Source organism: Enhydra lutris, unplaced genomic scaffold (assembly GCF_002288905.1).
Source record: "Enhydra lutris kenyoni isolate GAN:26980312 unplaced genomic scaffold, ASM228890v2 scaffoldscaffold2, whole genome shotgun sequence".
NCBI lineage: Eukaryota > Metazoa > Chordata > Mammalia > Carnivora > Mustelidae > Enhydra > Enhydra lutris.
In genome coordinates this window covers 6,039,148-6,065,227 of record NW_019154086.1, presented here as the reverse complement: position 1 = coordinate 6,065,227, position 26,080 = coordinate 6,039,148, and the positions used below count along the sequence as shown (strand labels likewise).

At 42.0% G+C, this 26,080-nt stretch overlaps 1 protein-coding gene across 6 annotated transcripts in view; it reads right to left on the bottom strand.

Moving 5' to 3' along the window:
* The window catches only part of LOC111149590 (insulin like growth factor 2 mRNA binding protein 2), a 162,251-nt gene extending 151,328 nt beyond the window's left edge, over window positions 1-10,923 (bottom strand). For 4 of the 6 annotated variants that reach the window (XM_022506716.1, XM_022506752.1, XM_022506744.1 and 1 more), the window contains exons 1-2: window positions 10,672-10,923; window positions 9,019-9,079 (exon numbers count right to left, since the gene is read on the bottom strand). In XM_022506716.1, coding sequence (XP_022362424.1) covers window positions 9,019-9,079; window positions 10,672-10,849 — 239 coding nt within the window. In that variant the 5' untranslated portion in view covers window positions 10,850-10,923. The remainder of the gene's footprint in view (window positions 1-9,018; window positions 9,080-10,671) is intronic. The other 2 variants (XM_022506726.1, XM_022506763.1) reach the window with 2 other exon arrangements.
* Between the last annotated feature and the right edge of the window lie 15,157 nt (window positions 10,924-26,080).

Genomic DNA, 26,080 nt, shown 5'->3' with positions numbered 1-26,080 from the left:
ATCTCCTGGCCTCTTCCTTTCCCTCTCTCCCTCCAACTATCTCTCTTTCTTTCTCTCTTTCCCTTCTTCCTTCTTTCTATTTGAAGAGGATAAACTCCATTTTTTTTTTTAGTGTTAAACTGTTGAATCATCTACCTCTGACTCTCTCAAAGATGCACAAATATTTTAACTCCAAAAATCTTACCCAGAGAATGAAGAAAAACATCCATTTTTCATTATGCATTGTTAAAATCACAACAATCAGGAGGGACTCAATTAAAAGGTCTCCATATGATATAGTTATCGCCTGTCCTCACATGAGCTTTCTCAAAATATCTGTTATTTCGTGAATTGGTTTGAAGTTAACCTGTCTGCAGAATCACCATTCGATTACATATTTTTTGCTTTACTTTTTGAAGAGAAAGAGAAAAGAGATGTAGCAAGATAATAAAAATGTCTTCTCTGATAACATTTTAAGCTCTATTAGAGGTTCTTGATGGAGAAAAGTCATTATTTTTTAATCATAATAAAGCTCATAAGATTATGATTTTATCAAAAAAGCACAACCTCAATATCTAGAAGCAAAATTCTTGTATATCTCGTATCTCACTGATAGTATAATTGTATCTTATGTCTTATATACTTAAAAAAGTCACCAATGTTTTATATATATAATGTTTAAATATTGTATCAAAAAGAACATATAGATCTCTTTACTCCCTATGCTTTCACTGACATTTTCATGTGTCAGAAAGGTTTAAACTTTTCTAATGTTGGATGAATCATTTTATGAAAAGCAATGTGTGAGAATCCCATATTTTCCTTCTCTAGAACATATACATTTTTTTATATACAGATGAAAATGAAACCATGCCAAACTTTGTACAATATTCTAAGTCCTAAACAAAAAAGCCTGAGTCTTTTTTCAGGATTTAAAAAATATATATCTGGGCCAAAGGCATGAATACAGACCTTCTCCCCACAGTGCATACACATTATGTTTTTTTACACTAAATTTTCAGCCACAATGACTTTTAAAAACATCTCTCTTTCATAATTACTAACGTCTCTACAATAGGAAGGACTACTTCAAAAAGTGTCCTCCAATTATGACTAACACTTTTAGCTGTTTTTCAATTATATTATATTTTAAAATAACCGAACTTCAGCCCCTTATCTTCCTCAGCATATCTGTTGTATACATGTAAATTTTATTTCTTATTCTGAGTTGGGAAAAACATACAAAGTTACTCTCTAGCCTATGTAAACATTATCACAACTCCTGCTTAACTGGTAGGGTGCTGTTACTATATTCAAATTAGGAGGAGAGCAAAGGTAATAGGACCACTGTTCGGTGGTCAGGTTCAGTCAGGTGGAAGGAGGAATTGCTTTTGAACCTGAAGCTTTACAGCCCTATCTGGAATAGGGATGAAGTACAGGTCTCTCCTGGCTGTCGTGAGGATAAAATAAGATACAGAAAGCCTAGGGCAGCCCCTAACACAGGAATTGCTTCCTAAGTATTAGTTACCTTCCTTCCTCATCTTCAGAGTCAGAATTCCACAGATCATGCAATATCCTACTCCACACTATCCTAACTTAAAGAAATGAAATGTGTGGGGAGTTGGAAATAACCTTTTCACCTATTATTTTCTTGATAGTGCCTTTCTCCCTTCCACCACCACCATATACACAAGACAGTATCCCAAAGTTAAAGGAAACAAGAGGATAAACGCAGGAGAAGTTTACAATTAAGGGAAAATGAACTGCACTTCACAAACTGTTATTTAGTATATGTTTTTGAGTGATTATATCATTAATGAAGAACCTCTAAAAACTTCACGGGTGCTATCCGACCAATATTCCTTCCATCCCCACAGGAGAGGCCAAAGGCCATATTCTGTACAGCAAGGGAAGCAGAGAGACACCACATCTAGGGAAAGACCTGGCAGACACTAGGAAAAGAAACCAAAACATAGTCCTGACCTCCAGCAATGGGGTGGTTAAAACCCAGGAAGAACCCACCCAAGTGATTCCTTGAGCTAGACTTTCCTTTACCACAAGGCTTACAGTCTTGACCAGAGCTATAGCTCACTGCCTCATGCGTGTGGCGCAAGATGTCGAGAGATATGTCTTTCTTGGCAGTGTTCTATTTCACAGCACAAGGAATGCAACCACTGAAAAAAGCAACAAACTCCAACCCCACTTCTGTCTATGGGCGAGCATGGTGCTGGGAGGAGGTAATGCTGCTGGTAACATTTAAATTGCCTCTGTTTGTTTCTAATTATTTTTGTTTCTAAAAAACTGTAACAAAGTACAGATCACTCAGATTGATGTAAGAATAAGACTGCAAAGGGTCATTCACAAACAAATCTATTTTCATATATTTTCATCACTCTTGAGAAGCACCCTTTGAGCCTTCCAATGTTTTTGACTGACTTCTTTAACTTAAAAAAGAGGGGGAAAAAAGTCTCAGCATGCTGGACTGAGGATCAGAAGACCTATGGCTAGAGCCACAGCTTCACTATTTAATAGCCATGCAGCCTTAGGCAAATTACTAAATCTCTCTGAAACTAAGTTTCCTCATCAGAAAAAAAGGGAGGAAATTACTTGTCTTATCTTCTTCACATAATTATTATTTGGAATAAATGAAATAATGTGTTGAAGGGGCTGGGACATCAACCGTACTATATGAATATACAATGCAGGCACATAAAAATACATGTATCTCCCCAAGAGAACGCTACTAGCATTATTTACACATTAACACATGGAATCATGAAACAAGCTTTCTGATCACTTTTAAAACAAAAATTAAAAATCCAAGCTTCCCCCTGAGGCAAATTCTCACACACCGCCACATATTAATTATATCATAATGAGAAAAGCTGAAAATATTCTCATTGCAATGGTCCCAAAATATTTTCCTGGTCATTAGGTACAACAGTTCTTATGACACAGATAAATATCAAAAAGTCTAAAACATGCATCAGAACTCTTAATTTTCATTTATTGGACTCATTAAAACACCTATTTTATGAAATATTCTTGATAGTACACAGAATGGGAAAATTCTAAGGAATGGTCACATTTTAAGAATAAAGTACAGCATAGATAAATAACAAGGAAATCCAGGAATAAATGAACAAAATATATCTCAAAAATGCAAGACTATTACGCAGTGAGAAAGAGAGGCTTGAGAAGGAGACATATATCTATTCACTGATGGGCACTGGGTTGGTTAGCTTTTAGATCTGATGGCCTGCTATTAATGTAAAAGCATCCATTTTCTCCGGTCTACTTAATCTTTACCTCAATATGCCCTCAAACTCTAAACCAAATTAAAGAAACAATTATCATATCCTCCCTTGTCTTTAGAAGCCAAAGCAACAGAACCTGAATTTTGCTATAAAAGAAAATAATTTTTCTTCACTATTTTACGGAAAGACCAAAGTACATGATCAAGACAGGAAAAGAAAAACCTTAAAAATAATGCTCTGAGCACTCTACAATTTTGCTGCCCGAAATAGAACCCATACAGTCCATGCCACCAAATGAAAATTACAAGTTTGTAAGCATGAAGTCAAATTATAAAGTAAAAGATTTTTTAAAATATTTTAATGATGATAAATGGGAGGAAAGACTGTTATCTTTACTGGTAGGTGTTTGTTGTTTATTTGTTATTACGTTTTTTTCAATGACAGTGTTCTGAATGACTACCCAAACTGACTGGACTTGAATTTCAGTGTAAAAAGGATAAACCTTGACTAATAAATTACTTGGGCATGTTTTGTTAAACAGAACCATCCCATACTTCAAATTAAGAAGTTAATCATAACTTTTGAGAAATTATGCTTTTGACTAAAAGTTTCAGAAAACTGCTTTAACAAACTGACTTAGCCAAGCCACACCACTCTTCTTCAACACCAAAAAGAATGTAAAGACACTTTGGTGGCATGTAAATGGAATTTTTAAAAATATATTTTGAAACTTTTTTAAAAGTCTCCGAAGAAACCAATTGAATATTTATGTTTCTAATGAAATTGATTCTGTCAGAGTACTTCTGTTGTGCAAAATAATATACTGTCTTCCACAGTATAGAATTTCTAAATGAAAATGCATATTCAAATCTTGAATTTTCTAACATTTATAAAAATGGCTTATCCATTATCAGAGCCTTCACAGAATCACTGAGCTAACTCTATGAGTGAGAGGGGCTATCCAAGCAAAAGGAAGAGAGTAGACTGTGCATTGCATCGTCCTCCCAGCAGCACACTTAGGGCAGAAGCCACTATAGGTGCCTGAGACCTGGCTTCGAAAAGGTTAACCACCTACAAGAGTTATGTATCACTCAAAGCAAACACGGAGTCCCTTTGTCACAAGGTTCAAATATCTAGCAATTTTCATTTGCCGTGTCAGATTCTAAAATTCAGAGCAAATGTTGCTCAATTAAAGGTTTCCTCCTCTTCCCTCTTGATACCATCTGTCTGAAAACACTGTCCCCCACAAAGCACACATGCACACAGACACCCATGTGCACACACCCCACTGAATCACAGAGATGACACACTTAGCTCAAATAATATCCTCTCACAACTCTGACCAATTGCTCATCTACTTTTGAGAATTTCATTAGAAGACTTGGAAGAGTGATTCAGCAATAGACAGCAAATATTTAGAAAGTTGAAAAGTATCAGATATGTGTAAAAAGTTCCTGTAGAAATCTGATTTTCATTGTTTTGACTTTTAATAAATGTGCCCAAGTTACTATCCTCTTCTGTACTTTCAACCTCATTTATATCCCCCCAGCTGAAAAACTGCAGCAACCTCCACAAAACAAAAACACCTACTCAAAATAGTTAGATATAAATTTTGATACACGATTAGTTCTAAATCACCTAATGTCCTTTCAAAAATTCTTCTTAAAGAAACATATTATATCAGCATGTATAAAAGCTATTGTACAAATACTACTAATCTTCTCTCATATAATCTCAGGTTAAAAGAACAAATCACAAAACTCTGAGACCATCCCTTACTGGTCATCTTATATCCAGCCATAATTACAAGGAAACATTATTTTAAAAAACACCATTTGAAAAATGTATTAAACATCACCAAACCTCCTTTTAGAATTAGTGGGGAGATGTAGTCATTTAGTACTTTTATAAATTGCTACAATAAAAATTTAAAACTGAGATGAATTTGACCAATTGGAAATCAAGCAGCACATAAAAAGGATTTTGATTTGCAGCTTTCAATGGTTTTTAAAATTTAGCTAAATGATATAAAACATCAAATGGACAGTCTTTTAATATTTGTAAGCGACAACTTTTAATCTACATTATCACCTAAATTATCAACTAGTTTTTTTCTTTATTGCTTCTATTTCAATTCTAATTCTTATCTCTTAAAGGTCACAAAAATGTGTAATTCTTTATGGCATTACCTAGAAACATATGAAAAAATTATTAGCTTTTTTAAAAATGGGAAACTAAATGTCCAACTCAAAGTCAAATCATAAGTTACCTTACACTTTGACATGTATTTTATATTAATATATGTTATATCCACACATGTAATCTGTATAATTAAATTCAGGGATTAATTTTTAATTCAACAAATTCTTTAAATAGAAGGTTATCATATGATTTTAACCTTTAAAAGTCTTTTCTATTGCTACAAAATTAAAAATTGATGCAGCAAAAGCTTTTGTTGCAGGGAGGGCTTGAGGTTGGGTGATTTTTTTTTTTTTCTTTTTGGTATTTAATTCAACTATACACAATGTAGTACATACAAGCAAAATACAATTGAGATACTGTTTTCTTTAACATTCCTATAGGAGACCGAATTCATTTGCATTGGATAGAACACAATTACTGATTTTTAACTCATGAAAGACAAATTCATAGCTTTTTCCTACACTACCTCATAGTATTCACACCATCTCAGTGAAAGCATGTCTAGCGACACTTGGTTACTTCCTAGCAGTGGGCAGAAATTGCATTTTTCAAAGTTTTGTTTCTCACAGAATCATTCAAGTTTAGTTACAAAGCACATTCAGGTTCATGTATGTCTTAGCCCAAAATGATTTATGTGACATGTGCTTGTGTGTGCATGTGTGTAGGTACATATGCAGATATCTGTATATGTTTTTAAACTAAACTCTCCTCGACATCAAAAATGAAATTTCTCTCAAGGAAGTTTCCACAACTTTTAACAGAATTTTAAAGTCACTACCAGGTTCTTCCTCTTTAAGCAATCTTTGATTTATATATAGTACCAAGAAATATGAATAGAGAAAAACAATCCAAAGATTTATATTCAACAAAGCTTGAAACCAACTTAGCAAGTAAGAAAAATAGATGGTTTGTCTATGGTTTGCATTAGAATAATTTGCATCTAATAAGAATGAAACACATGTGGCAAAAAAGAAAGAGTTTTCTGCTTCTGAGGACCCTGAGAAAATAATGGTTATCTAGTCTGTCTGCTATAATAGCACATGTAAAATGATGCTAGAAGGATACTTAACAAAAGACCCAATTGGTAAGCAAATGGCACGCCAATAATTTCATGACTTAAGATAAAAACATCTCCTCCCAAAGTATCATATGCTTAAAAAAATCTATTTGGAATGTAGATACTAAAGTTCATTCTTGCAAACAGAAAGAAATCAGAACAATATAAGGAAAATGAGCACTCAATTGTTGAATGATTTTTTTTTTAAGGAAGCGAGCAATGAGCATGAATTGTTTTCTTCACATTTTCACTTCAACTAACACAAAAACCACATATAGAACTGACTTAGCACTGACACATCTACTTCTAACTTGTGAGATTTCATGGAAATGCAACAAAGGAACACCAGAATAGTCACCATATAACATAAAAGCTTTAGTTTCAAATGTCACAGTACCCTGCTTTTTGAAAGCCAGCACTGTGATAGTGCCCTGTACATGAGAACATACAGCTGCTTCATCCCAGGGTCTGAGCTCAGTACACAACGCCAGTCATTAGCCATCTCTCCCTTAGCCTGCAGTACAAGCAACTAATTCCTGCATTTTAAACCAATAAAGGAAAGGGAAAAAAAGAGTAAAACCATCCAATCAGAAATGATGCAACCCTCTACAGCAGCAGCTTATGCATATATTTGGTATGTCAGACGTCTTCAGTGTAGTGAATCATACACAGCGCATTTTATCTACCTCCTAGGTATTTCACATCGCCCACATGTTCAAAGAAATCATGTACTAATAGGACTATGTAAGTCCTAGTTTGCTCTTTATTTAATACTAAAAAACTGGGAATGCTTTTAATTCTGAACTCTTACATAAACACAGCAAAATTACTTAAATGATACTCTGGCTAATAACAAATAACCTCTTCATTTTGAAAGAAAAAGTTTAGAAGAAGTTTGTTTGTGAGAAGGCTCAGGATAAGTTAATAACTTCAGATGCATTAGTATTTCACTTACACTGCAACATGAAATAATGTACTTTGCAACATGAAATGAGACACCAACTAAACAAAGTTAAAATTTGAGTGATTTTTATTAATTATAACCCAAAAAAGGGCTCAAAACAGCTATACCCCCAGCACATACAGACCATAGAATCAGGCATTTATAGAATAATAGCCCATCAAATGTTATAGGTGGTTCTTTCAAGCCTTACTCAATATATTCATCAAATTTTCAAGTGTTGTAAGATGAGTAATTTAAACTTACAATAAGTACTTAATAGATCAGAAAGTTTCAACTTGAATTTCTCAGGCAAAAAAAAAATTATAGAAAAGTTTATAAATTAAAACACTTAACTGAAAAACCAGTTACACATTACATCTGTTCCCGGAGAGAAGAACTAGCTTAATATTACACATGAAGCTGCAAATCATAACTTTTACCTTTTTCTAAAGTCAGTAGCTTTGTGACACCTCACAGAATCATTTGCAAACAAAAGATATTCTGTTGCTTAGTTAAAATAAAAGTATCTGAAAAGACGCCCACAGTTTTTAAAACCTCTTTAACAAAACATCTAAGTATTTATAAAATTAGTCAGTTTGTTTTAAAATTTATTCAATCCTGGTAAAAATCAAGTTAGTGGTTACACTGTTGAGTATCACAAATTGTAAAGGTGGTAAATCAAAGACTTCACTTAGAGTTTTCAATCCAGCTACTTAATGACTAACGGTGAAGAAATGTATGTGAATGGGATATAAACTAAGTTACGACACATGGGAGAAAAAAAATCCAGAATGAGTAATAAAGGGCCCCGATTTAAAGTCCACAATAAACTTTAAACAAAGATGTTCTCCCTCATTCTCTCCTCATAGATATTTCTCACGTAGGCAAATCACTGTGGAGAAATCCAACTTCCACAAAGCTCTTTACTCCTTCATTAACAACAGTGCACTTAAATATAACCTACAGATTTCACAGATTCTTGTTCAGCCTCAAACATATCTTAAAAGCAACAACAACAAAACGCTCAGAAGCAATAGTCAATAGTCTCACTGACTAAAAAAGTCTGGCTTTTTAACTGCCATCCAATCCAAACAACCTTCTTCTTTAGAGTGCTATGCAAAATATTGACCCCTTACTAAATTATTTTATTATTCAACGTTAAGCTATCTTAAAAAAAAAAACTAATTAATCGCGAAGTTTACTTAAGCAATTTAGCTGACAAAGTAAATATTTACTCTTAACATCTCACAGGAAGTCTTGACAAGCATTTGTTGCCACTGTGCTGGGGGTAGGGGTGGGAGGCAAGTTTTGATAAACAAGTTTAACGGTCCCAGCGAATTTCACACAGCTAGGGTTCGCCACCCCTCACCCCCAGTAAGGCACCAGATATTTCCCAAGCGCAGTCAATACCTTTTATAATGAAAGTAAAAAGTGTAACTTTCTAAACTGTGTTATCTCCACTAACAAAACAAACAAAAGCCCTTTTTTAAGCTATAAAAGCACATTTTTTAAAAAACGGAGTGTATTTTTGTATTTTTACGTAAGCCGTATCACAAAATAACTAAATAAAAGATATTTACCTGAGCTTTTTAGAGACTGAGTAATCAACTTCCATGATTTTCCCATGCAATTCCACTTTACCTTTAAAACAGAAATTAAAGCACTCAGAACCTTCCTTAGATAAAAACCGGCGGGGGTCTAGGAGGGGCACGCACATAACTCCACGCTCGGGCTCCGCCTTCGGGCGCCCTCCAGGGGTCTCCTACCCGGCTCGAGCTGGGCAAACTTGGTTCCCAGTGGGAAGGAAGGTGGGCGCCCCTAGTCTTGGGACGAGGTGGGAAGGGCGAGAGCCGGGATCCGACCCCAGGTATAGCTGTGGGTGGCACTACCGGAAAAACAAATTTAATAAAGAGCGGCGCCAATTTGAAAGGATGAGCTCATTTGAAACTCAAGCTGCAGGGCTGGCGCGGCCCCGCTCCTCTCCCGGCCCCCACTTCTCCATACCGCTAACCCGCGCCCCGAAGGCTCCTCTGCGTTCTCCTCCCTGCCCTCTCCACCCGGTGGCCCCGAGAAGACGCACCGACCCCCTCCTCCTGCCCCACCACCACCCGGGGGACTGCTTCTGCGAGAGTCCAGTCCCGGCCGACTCCTGGGTGTCACCTTGGCCTCGCTGCCGCCCCGCCCCCACCCCGCTCGCCAGTGGGGAAGGGGCTCCGGCCCGGCCGGGATTCTGGGGGCGCAGGCTCCCGGCCCGGGGGCGAGCGCGGCTCCGAGAGGTGCGTGTGCGAGAGGGAGAGTTGGTGAGTGCGCGCGCGCGCGAGTGTGTGTGTGTGTCGCTCTCCGTCTCCCGTCTGGGCTCCAGCACTCTCGCGGGCCCCCCGGTCGCCTCTTTCCCGGTTCTCAGCCCGGGCCCCCACCGAGTTGAGACAGGGCACCTCGTAAAAAGGTGCTTCTGGCCGAGCGGGAGGCGGGGGGACAGACGGCGGAAAGCCCCCAGCCCCGAGTTCTTCTCAATAAAATCGGACAAAAAATTCAGAGAAAAATAGGAGCGCTTGAGAGACGAGCGAGAGGGGACTGAGGTTCGGGAGAGGACCGGGAGAGATGTGCCGTCGTGCAGGGGCTGGGGTTGGGGAAGCCCCGAAACCTCGGAGGGGATCATCAGGGTGGCGCCGAGGGGGTGCCGAAAGTGGGGGACCGCGAGGCGAGGTGGGGAGAGGGGCTTGAAAGGAGAGTGCGGCTCGGGGGACGCCAAAGGGCGAGAGGTCCCCGGCACGAGGCACGGAAAAGGGTAAGGTCCGGTCAAGGGAGAAAGAGATGCAGGATTTGGAGGGGGTCCCTGACAAAGGGGGTGACGGGAAGGTCAGGGAAGAGAGGGGACGGGGGCTCTCTGAGGATGGGGGTGGGGAAACTCTGGAGAGCAGCTCTGGGAGCCAGGCGGAGGAAGGGTGCCCCCAGAGAGCGAGCAAGCCCTGGGCACCCTCGGAGCGGCTCGGGGGTCGCCCCAGGGCTGCGGCTGGGTGGGCGGGGGGGGGAGTCCGGAGGGGGGGGGGGGGGGGAGAGGGCCGTCCCGGGATCCGGCTGGCGGCGAGAGTTGAGGGTCTGGTGCGTGGAAGTGAGCGTGCGGGCGCGGGAGCCCCCGCAGGGCGCCGCCCGCAGGGCTCGGCCTCTCTCCGGGCGCCGTCCCGGCCTGAGCTAGGCGAGGCGGGGGGAGGGGGGTAGCGGCGACTGCTTACCCGAGAGGGTCTCGATGGCGCGGATGGCCCAGTTCTGGTCGGGGTAGTCCACGAAGGCGTAGCCGGACTTGAGCAGGACCTGTCCCGCCAGGGGCAGCTTCCTGTCCCCGAAGAGCTGCCGGAGGTCGTCGGCGGTGACGGCGGGGCTCAGGTTCCCGATGTAAAGCTTGTTCATCATCCGTCTCTTCCCCGAGAGCCCGCGGCTCCCCCGGCCCGGTACCCGGCGCTCCTCGCCTCCTCCGCTGCCCTCGTCTCTCCTCCTCCTCCTCCGCCCCCCCTCCCCGCCCTCCGCCCCCCCTCCCCGCCCTCCGCCCGCCCGCCACCCACCCCCACCCTCAGCCTGGCTCCCCCCACCGCGGCCGGCCCGGCCCGCCCGGGGGCAGAGGCGGAGGCGGGGACTCGGCGCGGCTGCCTCCTCGGGGCAGAGTCCCGGGCCGGGCGGCGGCGCGCGGACAAAGCGCTCTCTCTGCCTCCCTCTCTCTCTCTCTCCCTCTCAAGGCGGTGGCGGGAGGAGGAGCAGCGGCGGGCGGCGGCAGCGCACCCCGCGTGTGTCTGTGTGAGAGTTTGTACGGGCGTGTGCGCAGCCGAGAGTGAGCTAGCGAGCGCCCCCTCCCCGCCCCGCGCCGCCGAGCCCCTCGCCCCCCGCACGGCTACCCGGGCTTCTGCCTCCCGCGGGGCGGGCGGAAGCGGGTCGCCGCCCGGCGCTCGGGCTCCCGGGCGCCAGAAGCCCGGGCGGGCGCGGCGCGGAGGCCAGGCGTGCGGCGGGGCGGGGAAGGCGCGCCCCGGGCGCGGGTGGGAGTGCGCGAGGGGGCGCGGGGGAGCGGCCGCGAGCCGCAGGCGTGGGAGGGAGAGGGGCCGTGGGAGAGCATGGAGAGGGGTGTGCGCAAGGTGGACCGGATGTGAGAGTGCGGCTGCCAGGGCCCGCGGGAAGGTGTGTCTCGAAGGTGAGAGGCGAGGGCAGGCTGGGAGGCAACTTTCGCGGCGAGTTGGCCGCGTCTGGCGCCCTGCACGGTCCCGGGTGGAGCGCTCCCTCAGAGACCCGCTCCCCGCCCGGCTTTCCGGGGCGACCCGGCGTCGCGTGTGGTCGGGGGATCGCGAACAGGAGTCGGGATGCCTGGGGCCCGGGACTGGCCGGGCCCTCGCGGACTGAGCACCCCGGGGAAGTTGCGGCTGGCTGTGGGCCTCAGTTTCCCGGCCCGCTGGGGGAAGACGGAAGGCCAGAGCGGAGTCACGTCCCCTCCGCCCGCACCCCATGCGCCCGGAACCCCGCGGCGGGCGGGAGCCTGACGCTGGCAGCTGCTCTCTATTCTGGAAGTGCCGAGGGCTTCCCGAGCGGCCGCTGCGAAGCCAGGTGGCGGGTAGGGAGGCCAGCGGGGAGGGGGCAGGGGCTGCGGCCGGGAGGACCGACGCTCGGTGCCGGGCTCGGAGGCCGGGTTTGATCCCAGAGCTGGCGTGGTGGGAGGCGAGGGTGGCTGGAAGCGGAGGCGCTCGGGCTGTGTAGGAGTTCCCCGAGCATTGGGAAGGGCCCGGGGAGGAAAGAGGTCCTTCCAAGCGGAGGAAACAACGTGACCGACGGAAGAGGCAGGGTTGGGATGATAGCAGCCCGAGCCGAGGGGCTAGGGAAGGAGCCAGAAGGGCTGGAGGCTGTTGGGAGTTCCGGGGCCCGGCTGGAAGTCTGGTGGTTAGAGCCCAGCCAGGAAATGAAATTACACAGGGCAGGGGAAAAAAAAAAAATTGGCAGGATTCAGAGGTGAACAAGGGGCAGAAGATTCCAAGATCTGGACTTCTGGGGGACCTTAGCGGTGGTGATGGTTTGACCTGAGGAATAACAGTTCTTGAGGACATTAGGGATCTCTTGGTGAAGATGAAACAGGTTCAGATCTCCTGGCTGGGTCGTGAAGTACTGTCGTTCCTGTTGACAAAGAGGGTGGAGGGAGCGCGGCTTGTTTAAAAATAAATAAATAAAAATGCTTGTTTCCAGGCCCCTTTGCAGACTGAGTCTGAGAGCCTGGATTTTTTATTTTCCTTAAGTGCTCCCAGGTGATTCTTGTTTGGGACGCACTGGCAGGTGGAAGGCCCCATAGGCATAGGACTCAAACCTTCCTCCTTTCTGTCCCCAGCTGTGTGGCTTGGGATAAAACAACCAGTCCTTGCAGGGCTGTTGTGAAGTCTCTATGAAGGGGAACTGCGTAGTTTGTAGAAACACAGTGCTCACACACATAATGTTCTTCTTAGGAACTAATGAGCTTTAAAATACTTTCTTTGGGGGCACCTGGGTGGCTCAGTGGGTTGAGCCTCTGCCTTCAGCTCAGGTCATGATCTCAGTGTCCTGGGATCAAGCCCCGCGCTCAGCGGGGAGCCTGCTTCCCCCATCTCTCTGCCTACCTCTCTGCCTACTTGTGATCTCTCTCTCTGTCAAATAAATGGGTAAATCTTAAAAAAAAAAAAAAAAAAAAAAAAAAAAAAAAAAAAACTTTAAAATATTTTCTTTGGCAGAGGGAGGTCTCCTTAGATAATTAGTCATCCGCAGGAAAAATAATGTATAACTAGATATTGCAGTTATTGGAATTCTGGCTGTGGTCTCAAATATTCACATAGTTCCTCTCTCTAAAAAACGATTGGATTGCACTGCTCCTGGAGTTGGGAATGGACTTTGCCATGATTTCCCAAACTAATAGGCAAACTAGGTATGGATGTTTCCCTACCAAAATGTACTGGAGAACCACAAATGAAAACTAGTGTGTGTGTATAAACCTCAGCAGACCCAGAGGTAGTGATCTTCAGATTGTTCACACAAATACCCCTAATTAGTATAGTCACCTTTGTATTATAGGATAGTGTTTGCTCATTTTATTTCTGATAATCCAAATTTGCACCTTCTGAAAGAGAAATGAGAGTGGCAGGGGTATTGGTCTCATTCTTCTCTGAAAGTAAAAAGTAAAGCTGTTTTTTGTTCTGTGATATTTTCAGGCATATCAATTCCTTGGTCCTACTGCAAAACCACAAACATTTTAGCATGGATTCTTTAGTGGGCAGCAAGCATCTAAAGATTCTTGGCCGAGGTGGCTTCTAGTGAACTCTTTTGCCATGTCTTACCTGGTCACTTTCAAATTTTTTTCTAAGAAATAACTGTTTTTGCTACAGTTGTGTCTTCTATTCTGCCACGGGTCTGTAAACCATGGTGCTGCAGAAGTCTTTAAATAGTGTGGTGGAGGACAGTTACCACCATTCCTCTGATTTGTAGCCCCCACAGTTCCTTACCTTTGAATGCAGAGTTGCTCTCTCACATGAGAGAGAAGGGGACAGCCTCCAAATGCAAAACCAGAAATCCAGAGGTCATTGCCCCTGCCTGACAAAACTTTATTTTCTGCCTGTTTTCTCCTGAGTTCCCCTAACTCATCCACTCCCAGAGAATTGAAATAGAAATAGATCTGGACTGAACTTAAGCATACTAAGCTAAGATTTTATGAATGTTTAACTGAGGTAAGAAATTTGGAGACATTTTTCTATTAGGTATATTAACCTTTTCCTTAAGAACATTGAAGACAGTACAGATCCTCGTGGTTTCTCAGTGATTCCTTTGGGCAGGATCCGCAGTAGGGTCGCTGGGACAAGTTTTCTTAAGGTTACTTTGCAGATAGGAAAACTGAGGCCCAGGAAAGTCGAATTTCTTCCTGGCAATACAGAGCTTGAAACGTGACTGGCAACATAGTCTCGCTAAACAAAGAGCCTATGAAGAAGTGTTAGGGCTTCAATTTGGACTGTCTTTCTTTCTTTCCTTCTTTTTTAAGTAATCTCTACACCCAACCTGGGGCGTAGACTTAACAACTCCAGGATCAAGAGTCACATGCTTTTCCAACCAAGCCAACCTGGTGCTCCTTGGACTTACTTCCATGACCAAAATATTTTTGTCCAGGGACAGAACACCTTCTGATAGCATCACTTTGGCTGCCTTAACTGTTTGAATTTATAAAACCATGGTGAAAATGTTTCTGCTCAACTGGTGAGGGTGGTCTGTATGGGTAATACAAGGATTTGGGAGGGAAAATGAGGCCTGTTTGCTGGAAGGCTGGGGGAAAAAATGTAGTTGGAGCCATATCCGTGTTTGTGGTGTCAGCTTACTCAATGGGGATGATTTGGTGGTCGTAGAGTAACCTTTAGATACCTTTTCTTGAGGTAGCAGGAGAAAATTTGTCTGACCTTAGTTGAATTAATTCACCTCTCTGAACTTCAGATTCCTCATTTGTAAAATAATCTCACTTACCACCTCAACATAAACTCCGGCTTCTCTGTATTTTTCATATTTTTCCAAATAGTAGGCTCTCAGAGCTCTACTTCTTTGCACATACTCTCCTTTTCCTGGAAATTGTTCCCCTGGTAAATTGCCCCCTCCTCTAACTTGACCCCAGTATACACACAGAGCTTCATACAGATAAAAAGTATTTTTTCTAGTGGTGATTTCCATAATTTTGTGAATATCCTAAAAACCATGGAAGTGTGCATTTTAAACAGGTGAATTTTTGGTATGTGAATTAAATGTCAATTTGCAAAAATTACATGAGGAAAAAAAAAGGCTTCTCTGTGGTGAATTTCAGGAGAAATGAGATTTTGTTTTTTTCATTCTTTGGCCAAGTAGCAAACCTTGCATGTAATAGAAGCTCAGGTAATAATTGTTGCATAAGCAATTACTACCTGAGATTTGCTCTACGGATTAAATGAAGATGTATGAGATGGTATGTGTCTTGCATGGTCCTTGACAGGTGGGAGGAGGAAATGTTAGGCACCGAGGATATAGAAATGGATAAACATTGTCCTGCTCCCAAAGAGTTCATGATCAGTAGGGGAGACTGATGTATAAACGCATTATGGTATGCCTTTAGAAGTGCCATAATAGACTTTGGACGCATAGAGGAATATAGAAATGGATAAACATTGTCCTGCTCCCAAAGAGTTCATGATCAGTAGGGGAGACTGATGTATAAACGCATTATGGTATGCCTTTAGAAGTGCCATAATAGACTTTGGACGCATAGAGGAAAGACCATCTCGTTCAGCTAGGGTCAGGGAGAGGATCATCAGGGAAGAGCTGATATCAGGAATGGGTTTTGAAAGATAAGCAGGGATATGCTAGGATAGGAGAAGGAGTGAAAGGAAATGCATGCTAGGCAGAAGTAACAATTGCAAAGGCACAGAAACATTAAGAAAGCATCTGCTCCACACCTAAAATCAAATTCAAATGTTGATTCAGAACTAAGTTTGAGAAAAAGAGAACAGAGAAAATAATGCCCCCTACCAAAAAAATAACAACAAAAAGTTTTGCAGAATCAAAGATATGGATCTTCAGATTGAAGAGTTTATTGAAGGCACAGCATGAAAAGTCAAGAGCAGGGGCCCCCTGCCTGGCTTAGTTAGTAGAGCATGCAGTTCTTGATCTTGGAGTCCTGAGTTTGAGTCCCACATTGGGCATACAGTTGACTTGGGAAAAAAATGCATAGATTCAAATATGTCCCCATTGGAGGGAAGCTGGAGGATAAGGACCAGCAAAACCGTGGAAGAGGAAAATAGGAGATTTGGGAACGTGGAATCCAACCCAGGAGATTGTGAATAGAAGATCCACAATGCCACCAGTGCAGGTTTCCAAAGAGCAGCCAGCACAGATTGGAACAAGAAGATAGATGGCTAAGAAAGAGAAGACTTTAAGGGGGAAAAAATGGAACTTCTATATGAATGCATAGTAATTATTTCTGATCAGATGCCAGGCATGTTGGAGCATTTGGAAAAAAACATAGGTATATGGAAAACTAGGTGATGGAAAATGAAATCAATAACTCTAGGAAAAATACATGGTCATACAAGAAAGAAGCAGTGGTCATAGGCTCAACAGTGAAAATATTTGTATAGCCATAATGTAAACATTGATATATTATCCAAACTTTATAAAGAGAACTTATAAATTAGAGAAAGACAGCTGTTAGAAAAATCGGAAGGAATACGAATGGACTAATTCACAGAAGATGAAACAAATGGACAGTAAGCTCAACTCATGAGTAATTGAGGAAATTAAAACCATTCACAAACATTAACTTGGCAAAAATTCTAAGATTCTGAGTACAGGGATTGGTGAAGGTGTATAGCATCAGAAACAGACATCCATTGCCAGCAAGAGTGTACACTGGTACAATTCCTCTAAAGAACAATTTGTCAGTATCTAGTGAAACTGGCCATCTAGGGTCTAGCACTCCCTGGCAGTCTCTCCCATTCTCCTAGATGACCTTTACTTATCATCTCACCTCTCTTCACATCCTCTAATCTCGAGTGGCTCCTCACCCACCCTAGCTCTCAATTAATCATCTTGCTTTCTGTTTCACTGAGAAAATAGAAACAATGAGAAGAACACTTCAACAAATTCTATCAAACCCTCATATCTGCATCTATGCCCATAGACCTTGCTTTCTCTTCTATTCTTATGATGTCCATGCATGATTCAAAAAAAGAGGGGAAAACTGATGAATCAAGAGAAAATGAATAAACATGCACACCCTTTGGCCTATCAGTTTCTCCTCTAACGAAATTCTGCATGTGTATAAGCATATCTAAGGTTCATTATCACACTAGGATAGTGAAAAACTGGAACCCAGCTCCATCATCAAGAAAATGGATTTTTAGGGGCACCTGTGTGACTCAGTGGGTTAAGTGTCTGACTCTTAGTTTTGGCTCAGGTCATGATATCAGGGGTGTGGGATCCAGCCCTGCATCAGGCTTTGTGCTCAAAGAGGAGTCTGCTTGAGATCCTCTCCCTCTCCCTCCCCTGCCCCTTACCCTCTCCCTCCCCCCATCCCTCCCCCTGCTCAAGCACATGTGCCCTCTCTAATAAATAAAATCTAAAAAAAAAAGGATTTTTAAAATGTGGTATAGTCAAAAATTGAATATTATACATCAGGTCAAAGAATATGCATGTTATTCATTTCTTCTGGAATCAATTTTTTCCTGTCTTCTCAATGAAATCAATGATTGGCTACTTGTATCAATGTTAAATATCAAACTATATCATGCTGAATGAAAAGTTATATTGTAGGAAGGACTATTTATTATAAACCGCTTATAAAGTTTGAAAATGTGGAAAATCCATTGCTGATACGAACATATTTATATGGCATAAATGTATAAAAGCATGCATTGGAAAGACAAACTTCAAATTTGGGATGATTACCTCTGCGAGGAAAAAACAGAATAGGAGATGGAAAGGCACACATTTTCTGTTATAACTGGTTTTTGGTTTTGTTTTTAAAGCTGGATGGAGGTAAATGGTTTGTTCTTTTTTACCTCTTTAGTAGTAAATTTTTTATTTCTTTATCTGGTAGGGAATGATTCTCAAACCAGATTAAGCATCATAACCACCAGAAAAATGTTAAAAATACAGATTCCCAAGACCCATTACTAAAAATCCTAAACCAAAAATTTCAGAGCTGAGCCCAGGAATCTACATTTTTTAAAAACTAAAAATTATTTTATACATATGGAAAAATTATATTTGTATGTTTATATATACACATGTAAATTTATAAATGTATATAACATGTCTATAGCATATATAACATACATATATGTAACGTTGGACTTCTAAAGAAGTCCTATATACCATTTACCCAGATCCCCAAATGTTAACATCTTATCACATTTGTTTTAAACTTTTCTCTATTTGAAGAGTAGCATAAGCTGCGGGCAGGATGTCCCCTTATACCTAAAAACATCAGTTTACATCTACTTTAAAAAAACAGCCGTCTTGGGCACCTGGGGTGGCTCAGTCTGTTAAGCATCTGCCTTTGGCTCAGGTCATGATCTCAGGGTCCTGGGATCAAGCCCCGTGTTGTCTCCTTCTCCCTCTGGCCATCCCCCTGCTCATGCTGTCTGTCTGTCTGTCTGTCTCTCTCAAATAAATAAAAGCTTTAAAAAAAAATTTTAAACTGCCCTTTAAAATGAAAAGAGTAGTGTTTATATAACCCCACTGTAATTGTCAAAACTAGGAAATAAACAACACTACTATCTATAAACCTTAATCAGATTTGGTTTGCATGTAATCCCAAGAGAAAATCCCAAATAATTTGTTGCATTTCACTATTTTGTCTATTTCTTTTATTCTAGACATTTCCTTAGTCTTTTGTTTTTCATGACATTGACATTATTGATAAAAAAAAAACAGGGCGCCTGGGTGGCTCAGTGGGTTAAGCCGCTGCCTTCGGCTCAGGTCATGATCTCAGGGTCCTGGGATCGAGTCCCACATCGGGCTCTGCTCAGCGGGGAGCCTGCTTCCCTCTCTCTCTCTCTGCCTGCCTCTTTGTCTGCTTGTGATCTCTCTCTGTCAAATAAATAAATAAAAATCTTTAAAAAAAACAAACAAACAAACAACTTATTTGGAATGCCCTTCAATTTGGGTTTGTTTGATGTCTCCTTGTGATTAGATGGTTAGACTATAGATTTTCTTGCAGGAACACCGTAGCAGTGATACTGTACCTGGTGTCAATATGCATATGATGCTGATTTGTCCCTTTACTAACTTTGGTGATACAAATTTTGCTCATTTACTGAAAGTGGTGTGTATGCCAGGTTTCTCTGTTATAAAGTTACTAAGTATCTCTTAGGGAGATACTTTGAAATGGTAGATACTCTATTATTCCTCAAAAGTTCAACCACTAGTTTTAGTATCAATTGTTGATTCTTGCCTAGACTGATGGTTGCCAAATGGTGATCCTAATTTCATCATTCCTTTTATATTAGTTGGCTTTCTACTGAAAGGAAGAGCTTTCCCCTTTCCCCCATTAAATCTGTCAGTGTGGATGCATATGTTATTCGAACTGTTACAAACTTTTACTACCATTAAGTATTTTTCTGCTCAGATTGTCCCACTTTTAGCCAGTAAGAGCCCCTTCAGACGGGCTCATGTAAACTTCTGGCATTGTTCCTGGTTTGCACTTTTCTGCCTCAGTCCTTTAATCAGTCACTTACCTAGGGTGCCCTGGTGCTTCTTTAGTAGAGAACAGTATTTAGAAACAAACATCTGCATGCTAGATATGCTCATTGCTGCTGAGATATTGTTGATTCTAGACCCTCTCAATCAAAAAGGCTAGGAGATAGATTACGAGGATACACACACATGCAGATCTATTCCTGTCTATATTTGCCAGGGTATTACTACATTAAAAATCACTGGGGGGTGGGGGGAGGCACCTGGGTGGCTCAGTGGGTTAAGCCTCTGCCTTCGGCTCAGGTCATGATTCCGGGTCCCGGGATCGAGCCCCACATCAGGCTCTCTGCTCAGCAGGGAGCATGCCCCCCCCCCCCCCCCCCCCCGCCCCCCTGTCTACTTGCGATCTCTGTCAAATAAGTAAATAAAATCTTAAAAAAAAAAAAAAAAATCACCAGGGGTGCCTGGGTGGCTCCATTGGTTAAGCATCTGCCTTTAGCTTAGGCCATGATCTTGGGGTCCTGGGATGGTTGCCCCATGTTGGGTTTCCTGTTCAGCAGGGAGTCTGCTTCTCCCTCTGCCCCACCCTGTCTCATGTGCTATCTCTTTCTCTCAAATAAATAAATAAATAAAAATCTTTTAAAAAAATCACAAGTTCATACCAATACTTCTGATTCCAGTGAAACACTATAGGAGTCATTTTCTCTTCCCTCCCACTTTTCCTATTTGTACCTCTTTCAACAGTGAGAAACCCAGTTCCCATTGTCCACAATATATTTACTTATTTGCTCAGTCCCAGAATACACAGATTGCTAATCCATGCTTCTGTGGGAAAAAAGAGGTGGCTGTTAACTGAGCTCCTGTTACCTAATATTAGTTTAGAGTTTTTTTGTGTTAAGCCTGAGAGTATAGGGCCCAATTACAGTGTTCAAAAGTTACTTGTGTTTTATTTCCCCCTTCAGTGTTAGTTATTTTATTCATTTGAAATTTGATTGGTTCATTTGTTTTGTACATTTTAGTCTTCCCCATACTTGTTAATTTCTTTCTCTTTTTGTTGTTGTTTTGAGTATTTATTTATTTATTTATTTATTTATTTTTAAAGATTTTATTTATTTATTTGAGAGAGAGACAGTGAGAGAGAGCATGAGCAAGGAGAAGGTCAGAGAGAGAAGCAGACTCCCCGCGTAGCCGGGAGCCCGATGTGGGACTCCATCCCGGGACTCCAGGATCATGACCTGAGCCGAAGGCAGTCGTCCAACCAACTGAGCCACCCAGGCGTCCCGAGTATTTATTTTTTTTAACGTTTTATTTGTTTATTTAACAGAGAGAGACAGAGAGATCACAAGTAGGCAGAGAGGCACACAGAGAGAGGGGGAAGCAGGCTCCCCGCTGAGCAGAGAGCCCATGCAGGGGCTCGATCCCAGGATCCCAATACCATGATCTGAGCCGAAGGCAGAGGTTTAACCCACTGAGCCACCCAGGTGCCCCTGTTTTGAGTATTTAAAACATTAACATGATTCCAAAACACAGAAGATATAGTCCGATGATTTTCACCCCTTTTCCATTCCTTCTATTCTATCCAACCCATTCCCACCCAACTCCTGAGAGTAACCAGTCTTTTTTTTTTTTTTAAGTTTTTTTAATTCCAATTAGTTAACGTACAGTGTTATATTAGTTTCAGGTGTACAATATAGTGATTCAACATTCCATATGTTACCCGGTGCTCATCACAACAAGTGTGCTCCTTAATCGCCATCACCTATTTAACCCATCCCCTCCCAACCTCTCCTCTGGTAACCATTAAATTATTTTCTATAGTTAAGAGTCTGTTTTTTGGGGAGCCTGGGTGGCTCTGTCAGTTAAGCATATACCTTCAGCTCAGGTCATGATCTCAGGGTCCTGGGATTGAGCCCTGTATCTGGCTCCCTGCTCAGCAGGGAGTCTGCTTCTCCTGCCCCATCCCCCTCCAGGCTCCTGCGCTCTCTCTCCCTCCCCCTCTCAAATAACTAAATAAAATCTTTTTAAAAAATAGTCTGTTTCCTGAGAGTAACCAGTCTTAATAACTTCTGGTTATCTTTCCTGTGTTTCTTTTTGCACACATGAACATAATCATGTATGTTTTCTTATTCCTCCTTTTTCCAACAGAAAGACATACTGCAGATACTCTTTTGCACTTTGATTTCTTCCCTTAATATATTGTGGAAATCACTCCACACCAGTTCACAGAGGTCTTTCTCATTCTTTTTTATTTAACAACTGTCTACTCCTCATATGCCATATATATGTGCCTGTCAGTGGTTTCCAGGGGTTTTTAGTTTTGCAAACAGTGATGCTATAAATAACCTGTACATATGTATTTTTGTGTTGTTGGGGGTTTATCTTCAGGGTAAATTCTTGGTGGAATTGCTAGGTCAAAAGATTATATATGTGTGCACATGTGTGTGTTTTAAATAAACGTTACAAAATCTTTCTCCATGAAGGTTATACCAATTTGCCTTCTCACCAGCAATATATAAGCGTGCCTATTTCCCTACACCCTGCCAACAAGGTATATGATTCTACTTTTTATTTTTTGCCAGTCTGATAGGTGAGAAATGGTATCTGTTTAGTTTTAATTTGTATCTCTCTTATTATGAGTGAGAAGAAACTTCTTTTCATATGTTTAAGAAACACCTTTATTTTCTTAAAAAAATGAACCACATTTATTTCCTTTTGGGGGGTGTGTTTTCTGTTCATGTCTTTTGCCTGTTCTTCTGTTGGGTTTTGATCTATGTTTCTCCTCACATTTTTTTTTTTAAAGATTTTATTTTATTTATTTATTTGTCAGAGAGAGAGAGAGGGAGAGAGAGCAAGCACAGGCAGACAGAATGGCAGGCAGAGGCAGAGGGAGAAGCAGGCTCCCTGCTGAGCAAGGACCCCGATGTGGGACTCGATCCCAGGACGCTGGGATCATGACCTGAGCCGAAGGCAGCTGCTTAACCAACTGAGCCACCCAGGCGTCCCTCCTCACATTTTTAAAAAGATTTTACTTATTTATCTAACAGACAGAGATCACAAATAGGCAGAGAGGCAGGCAGAGAGAGGGGAAGCAGACTCCCCGCTGAGCACAGAGCCTGATGTGGAGCTCGATCCCAGGACCCTGAGACCATGACCTGAGCTGAAGGCAAAGGCTTAACCCACTGAGCCACCCAGGCACCCCTGTTTCTCCTCAATTTTTATTATGAGTCACTTAAATGAAAGAAATAGAAACCCTTTATCTGTGATACATGTTGCAAATATTTTCTTCTTCCCGATTTTAATTATTTTTGACTTTGTTTATAGTGTTTTTTCCCATGCAGAAATTTTTGCTTTTACGTAGTCAAGTTTATTAGTCTTTTCTTGCATTCCATTTGATTTTGAGTTAGCTTTCCTTTACACCCAGGTTAAAGAGGAATTTGCTCATTTTTTAAAATAAAATTCGTGTGGCTTCATTTTTATATTTAGATCCATTTAGAATTTGTTCTTGTGTGTGGTATGAGGTATGGATCTAATTTTACCTTTTTTCCAAGCAGCTAACTATTTGTTCCAGTACTATTTATTTAAAAATCCTTTTAGCCAGGTATTTTGAGATGCCAACTTTATCACATACTAAAGTTTCATAAGTACTTGGTTCTAAGTGTGGACTTCCTTTTCTTTTGGTCTATTCATGTGCCCATACTCCACTGTTTAGTTAGAAAGGCTTTATAGTATGTTTTCATGTCCAGTATGCATAGTCCCCCTTGTGGCTTTTTTCTTTTCTTTCATTTGTTCTTTCTTTTTAAGTGTTTTCCTGGCTGTTTTTGTATGTTTGTTTCTCCATATGAAGTTTAGTACCAGCCTGTCAAGCTCCATAAAAAGTTGATATTTTGGGGCGCCTGGGTGGCTCAGTGGGTTAAAGCCTCTGCCTTTGGCTCAGGTCATGATCCCAGCGTGCTGGGATCTAGCCCCGCATTGGGCTCTCTGCTCCGCGGGGAGCCTGCTTCCTCCTCTCTCTCCTTCTGCCTGCCTCTTTGCCTACTTGTGATCTCTGTCTGTCAAATAAATAAATAAAATCTTTTTTTAAAAAAAGTTGATATTTTATTGAGATAACATTACATTATAAATTAACAGGATAATCGACATCTTTTTGGTGTTGAATCATCATATCTAAGAACAAAGGCTGCCTTTTTATTCACCAATCTCATTTAACAAAAGACATTGGCTTCTGTGTTGGAAAGAGGAAGCTGAGGAAGAGTTAATGTCATTGGCCTCGAGGGGATAACGATGAGATAATGAACAAAATTGATAAATCGAGGAATAGTACAAGCAAATTAGTTACAAATACATAGATAATTGCCAAAGGAAAGAACTACAAGTATGAGAGGGCAGCCTTCCTTCCTTTTTCCTTCTTTTCTTCCTTCCATCCTTCCTTCTTTTTTAATGAGGTTTTTAAGTACATATATCAGTCCAGGTCCTGGTAAGAAATGTGACACACTCAGGGTGATTGAAAATCTAATGAAGGACCGTGTGGAAGTCTGGGTGGAGTTAGGTGGCATAAACAAGGGCTGGAGAAGTGACTTGCCCCAAGCAGCAACAAGGAGCTTGGCTTGAGAGTGATGGGATCAAGAGAGCTACAGGACAGGCAGACTACCTACTAGAAACCTCACACTTGGGAGAGCACAGTCACTGCTCACTGTGGCATGACAGGTTGGGAGCTGAGGCAGTAAGTATCCTCTTAGTCTTCTCCCACTCCTACCTGTGCTCCCTAATGGCTGAACCAAAGCAGAAGGCAGAGGCCAAGGGAGCCCATTAGTGCCATTTGTAACCGGCAGCCTCCAGCACACAGTAGGGCAGGGAAGAGTGGAGAGTGGATTTGGAGGGGCACATGGAAGATATCCAAGCAAAGTATCATACAGTTAAGTCTATAGATGTACAGCACATAATAAAATGATAAAGTAACAGTAAAATGAATCTGTGGTCTAAGGGAATATGAGTCAAGTAATTATAATAAAGGTCGAAAACTGGTAAATGCCTGAAGAGATTGGGGGCAGTCCCAGTGAGGGAATCTGGCAGATTCTCTGGAAGGGAGACAAACATTCAGTCTAAAACAATCGTGTCAGCAGAAACACCAGGAGCCTCTTGTTTTATGACTGAATGTTCATTATTGGTATAGTGGCCTCTCCCCTGCCTACAGGCCATGGAACTTTAGTCTTTAGCTCATGGTTTCTGATTTAAATTGCATTGGGTTTCCTTGATATTCTACTTCTCTATGTTCTTTGCCTCCTCCCATTACACACTGTTCCTTTGAGACAGGAAAGCATTGTGGAAAATGCTATTTTGAAGTCAGTACACCTAGAATTAAATTTCCCAACGTTCACTTATTAGCTCTGTGGCCTTAATAAAGTGGCTTAACCTCTCTGAGCTTCAATTTCATTTTGTAAAAGGAGAACGATGCCTAATGGAACTGTTGTAACTTAAAGATGCCAAGATGTTGTAACTTAAAGATGTCAAGTAGCTGGCACCAGGCCTGTCACCCAGATGAGGATATTACTTTCTTACTGCAGACTGTTTTTCCTTTCCTTCTTCCTACTGAGGTTCTTAGCTTCGAGCCCTTTAACATTGCTACAGTAGGAGTTGCTCTCCTGGCAACTATTTGAAACAGAAAAAGTTTCTAGACAAAGTTGGGAAGGGTTTTAGCTGTCATCTGGTCCATCTTCCCAGGGGATGCATGAGATCCTGCCATAGGCTTCCTAAGAGATGATTGTCCCAACTCTACCCATACCAACACGGGAGCACCACCTCCTGAAGCTGCCTGTTACTAGAAGATTTGTTGATTGGAAGAAAGATTCTCCTTGAGTTGGGCTGAAATCAGCTTCCTCGCTAATTATAGACTCAAAGCCATTTAGAGCAAGATCTTCCAGCCCACCGGCTTATGTTATAAATGAAGAAGCTGAGGGTCAGGGACGTGAGGCAAGGCAGTGTTCTTGGTGGTAATGCATTGTAGAGATACAAAGAACAGCCTCCTCCTTGCCCTTTAGTGTTATCAATTATCATGGTCTCCAGTTCTTTCAGATGCTCCATCCTTCAGCATCCCCACCATGAGCCTGGGTCCACTGTTCACCACTCTGATCACCCACCTTTGCCTATGCAAACTTGTGATGCTTAGAACTAAATCTGACTCTTACTGTGATCTGGCTTCAGCAGAGTGAAATGAGGCTATTTGTGAGTCATATCTGGGATGAGGGATGGCCATTAGACCTAGAAAGGCAAGAGCTTGAGCTTGACAAGCCAGCAGGTAATCCCTAGAAATGGGATTGATCACAGTTATTCACAACCCTCTTGGCTGTGGCCCTTCTCACCGGACACTTATAATTTGTCTTCTGTGTTTCTAAAACCTCAATGCCGGTTTAAAGAAGGTGTTCAGTAATATTTGTGATTATAGATTTAATT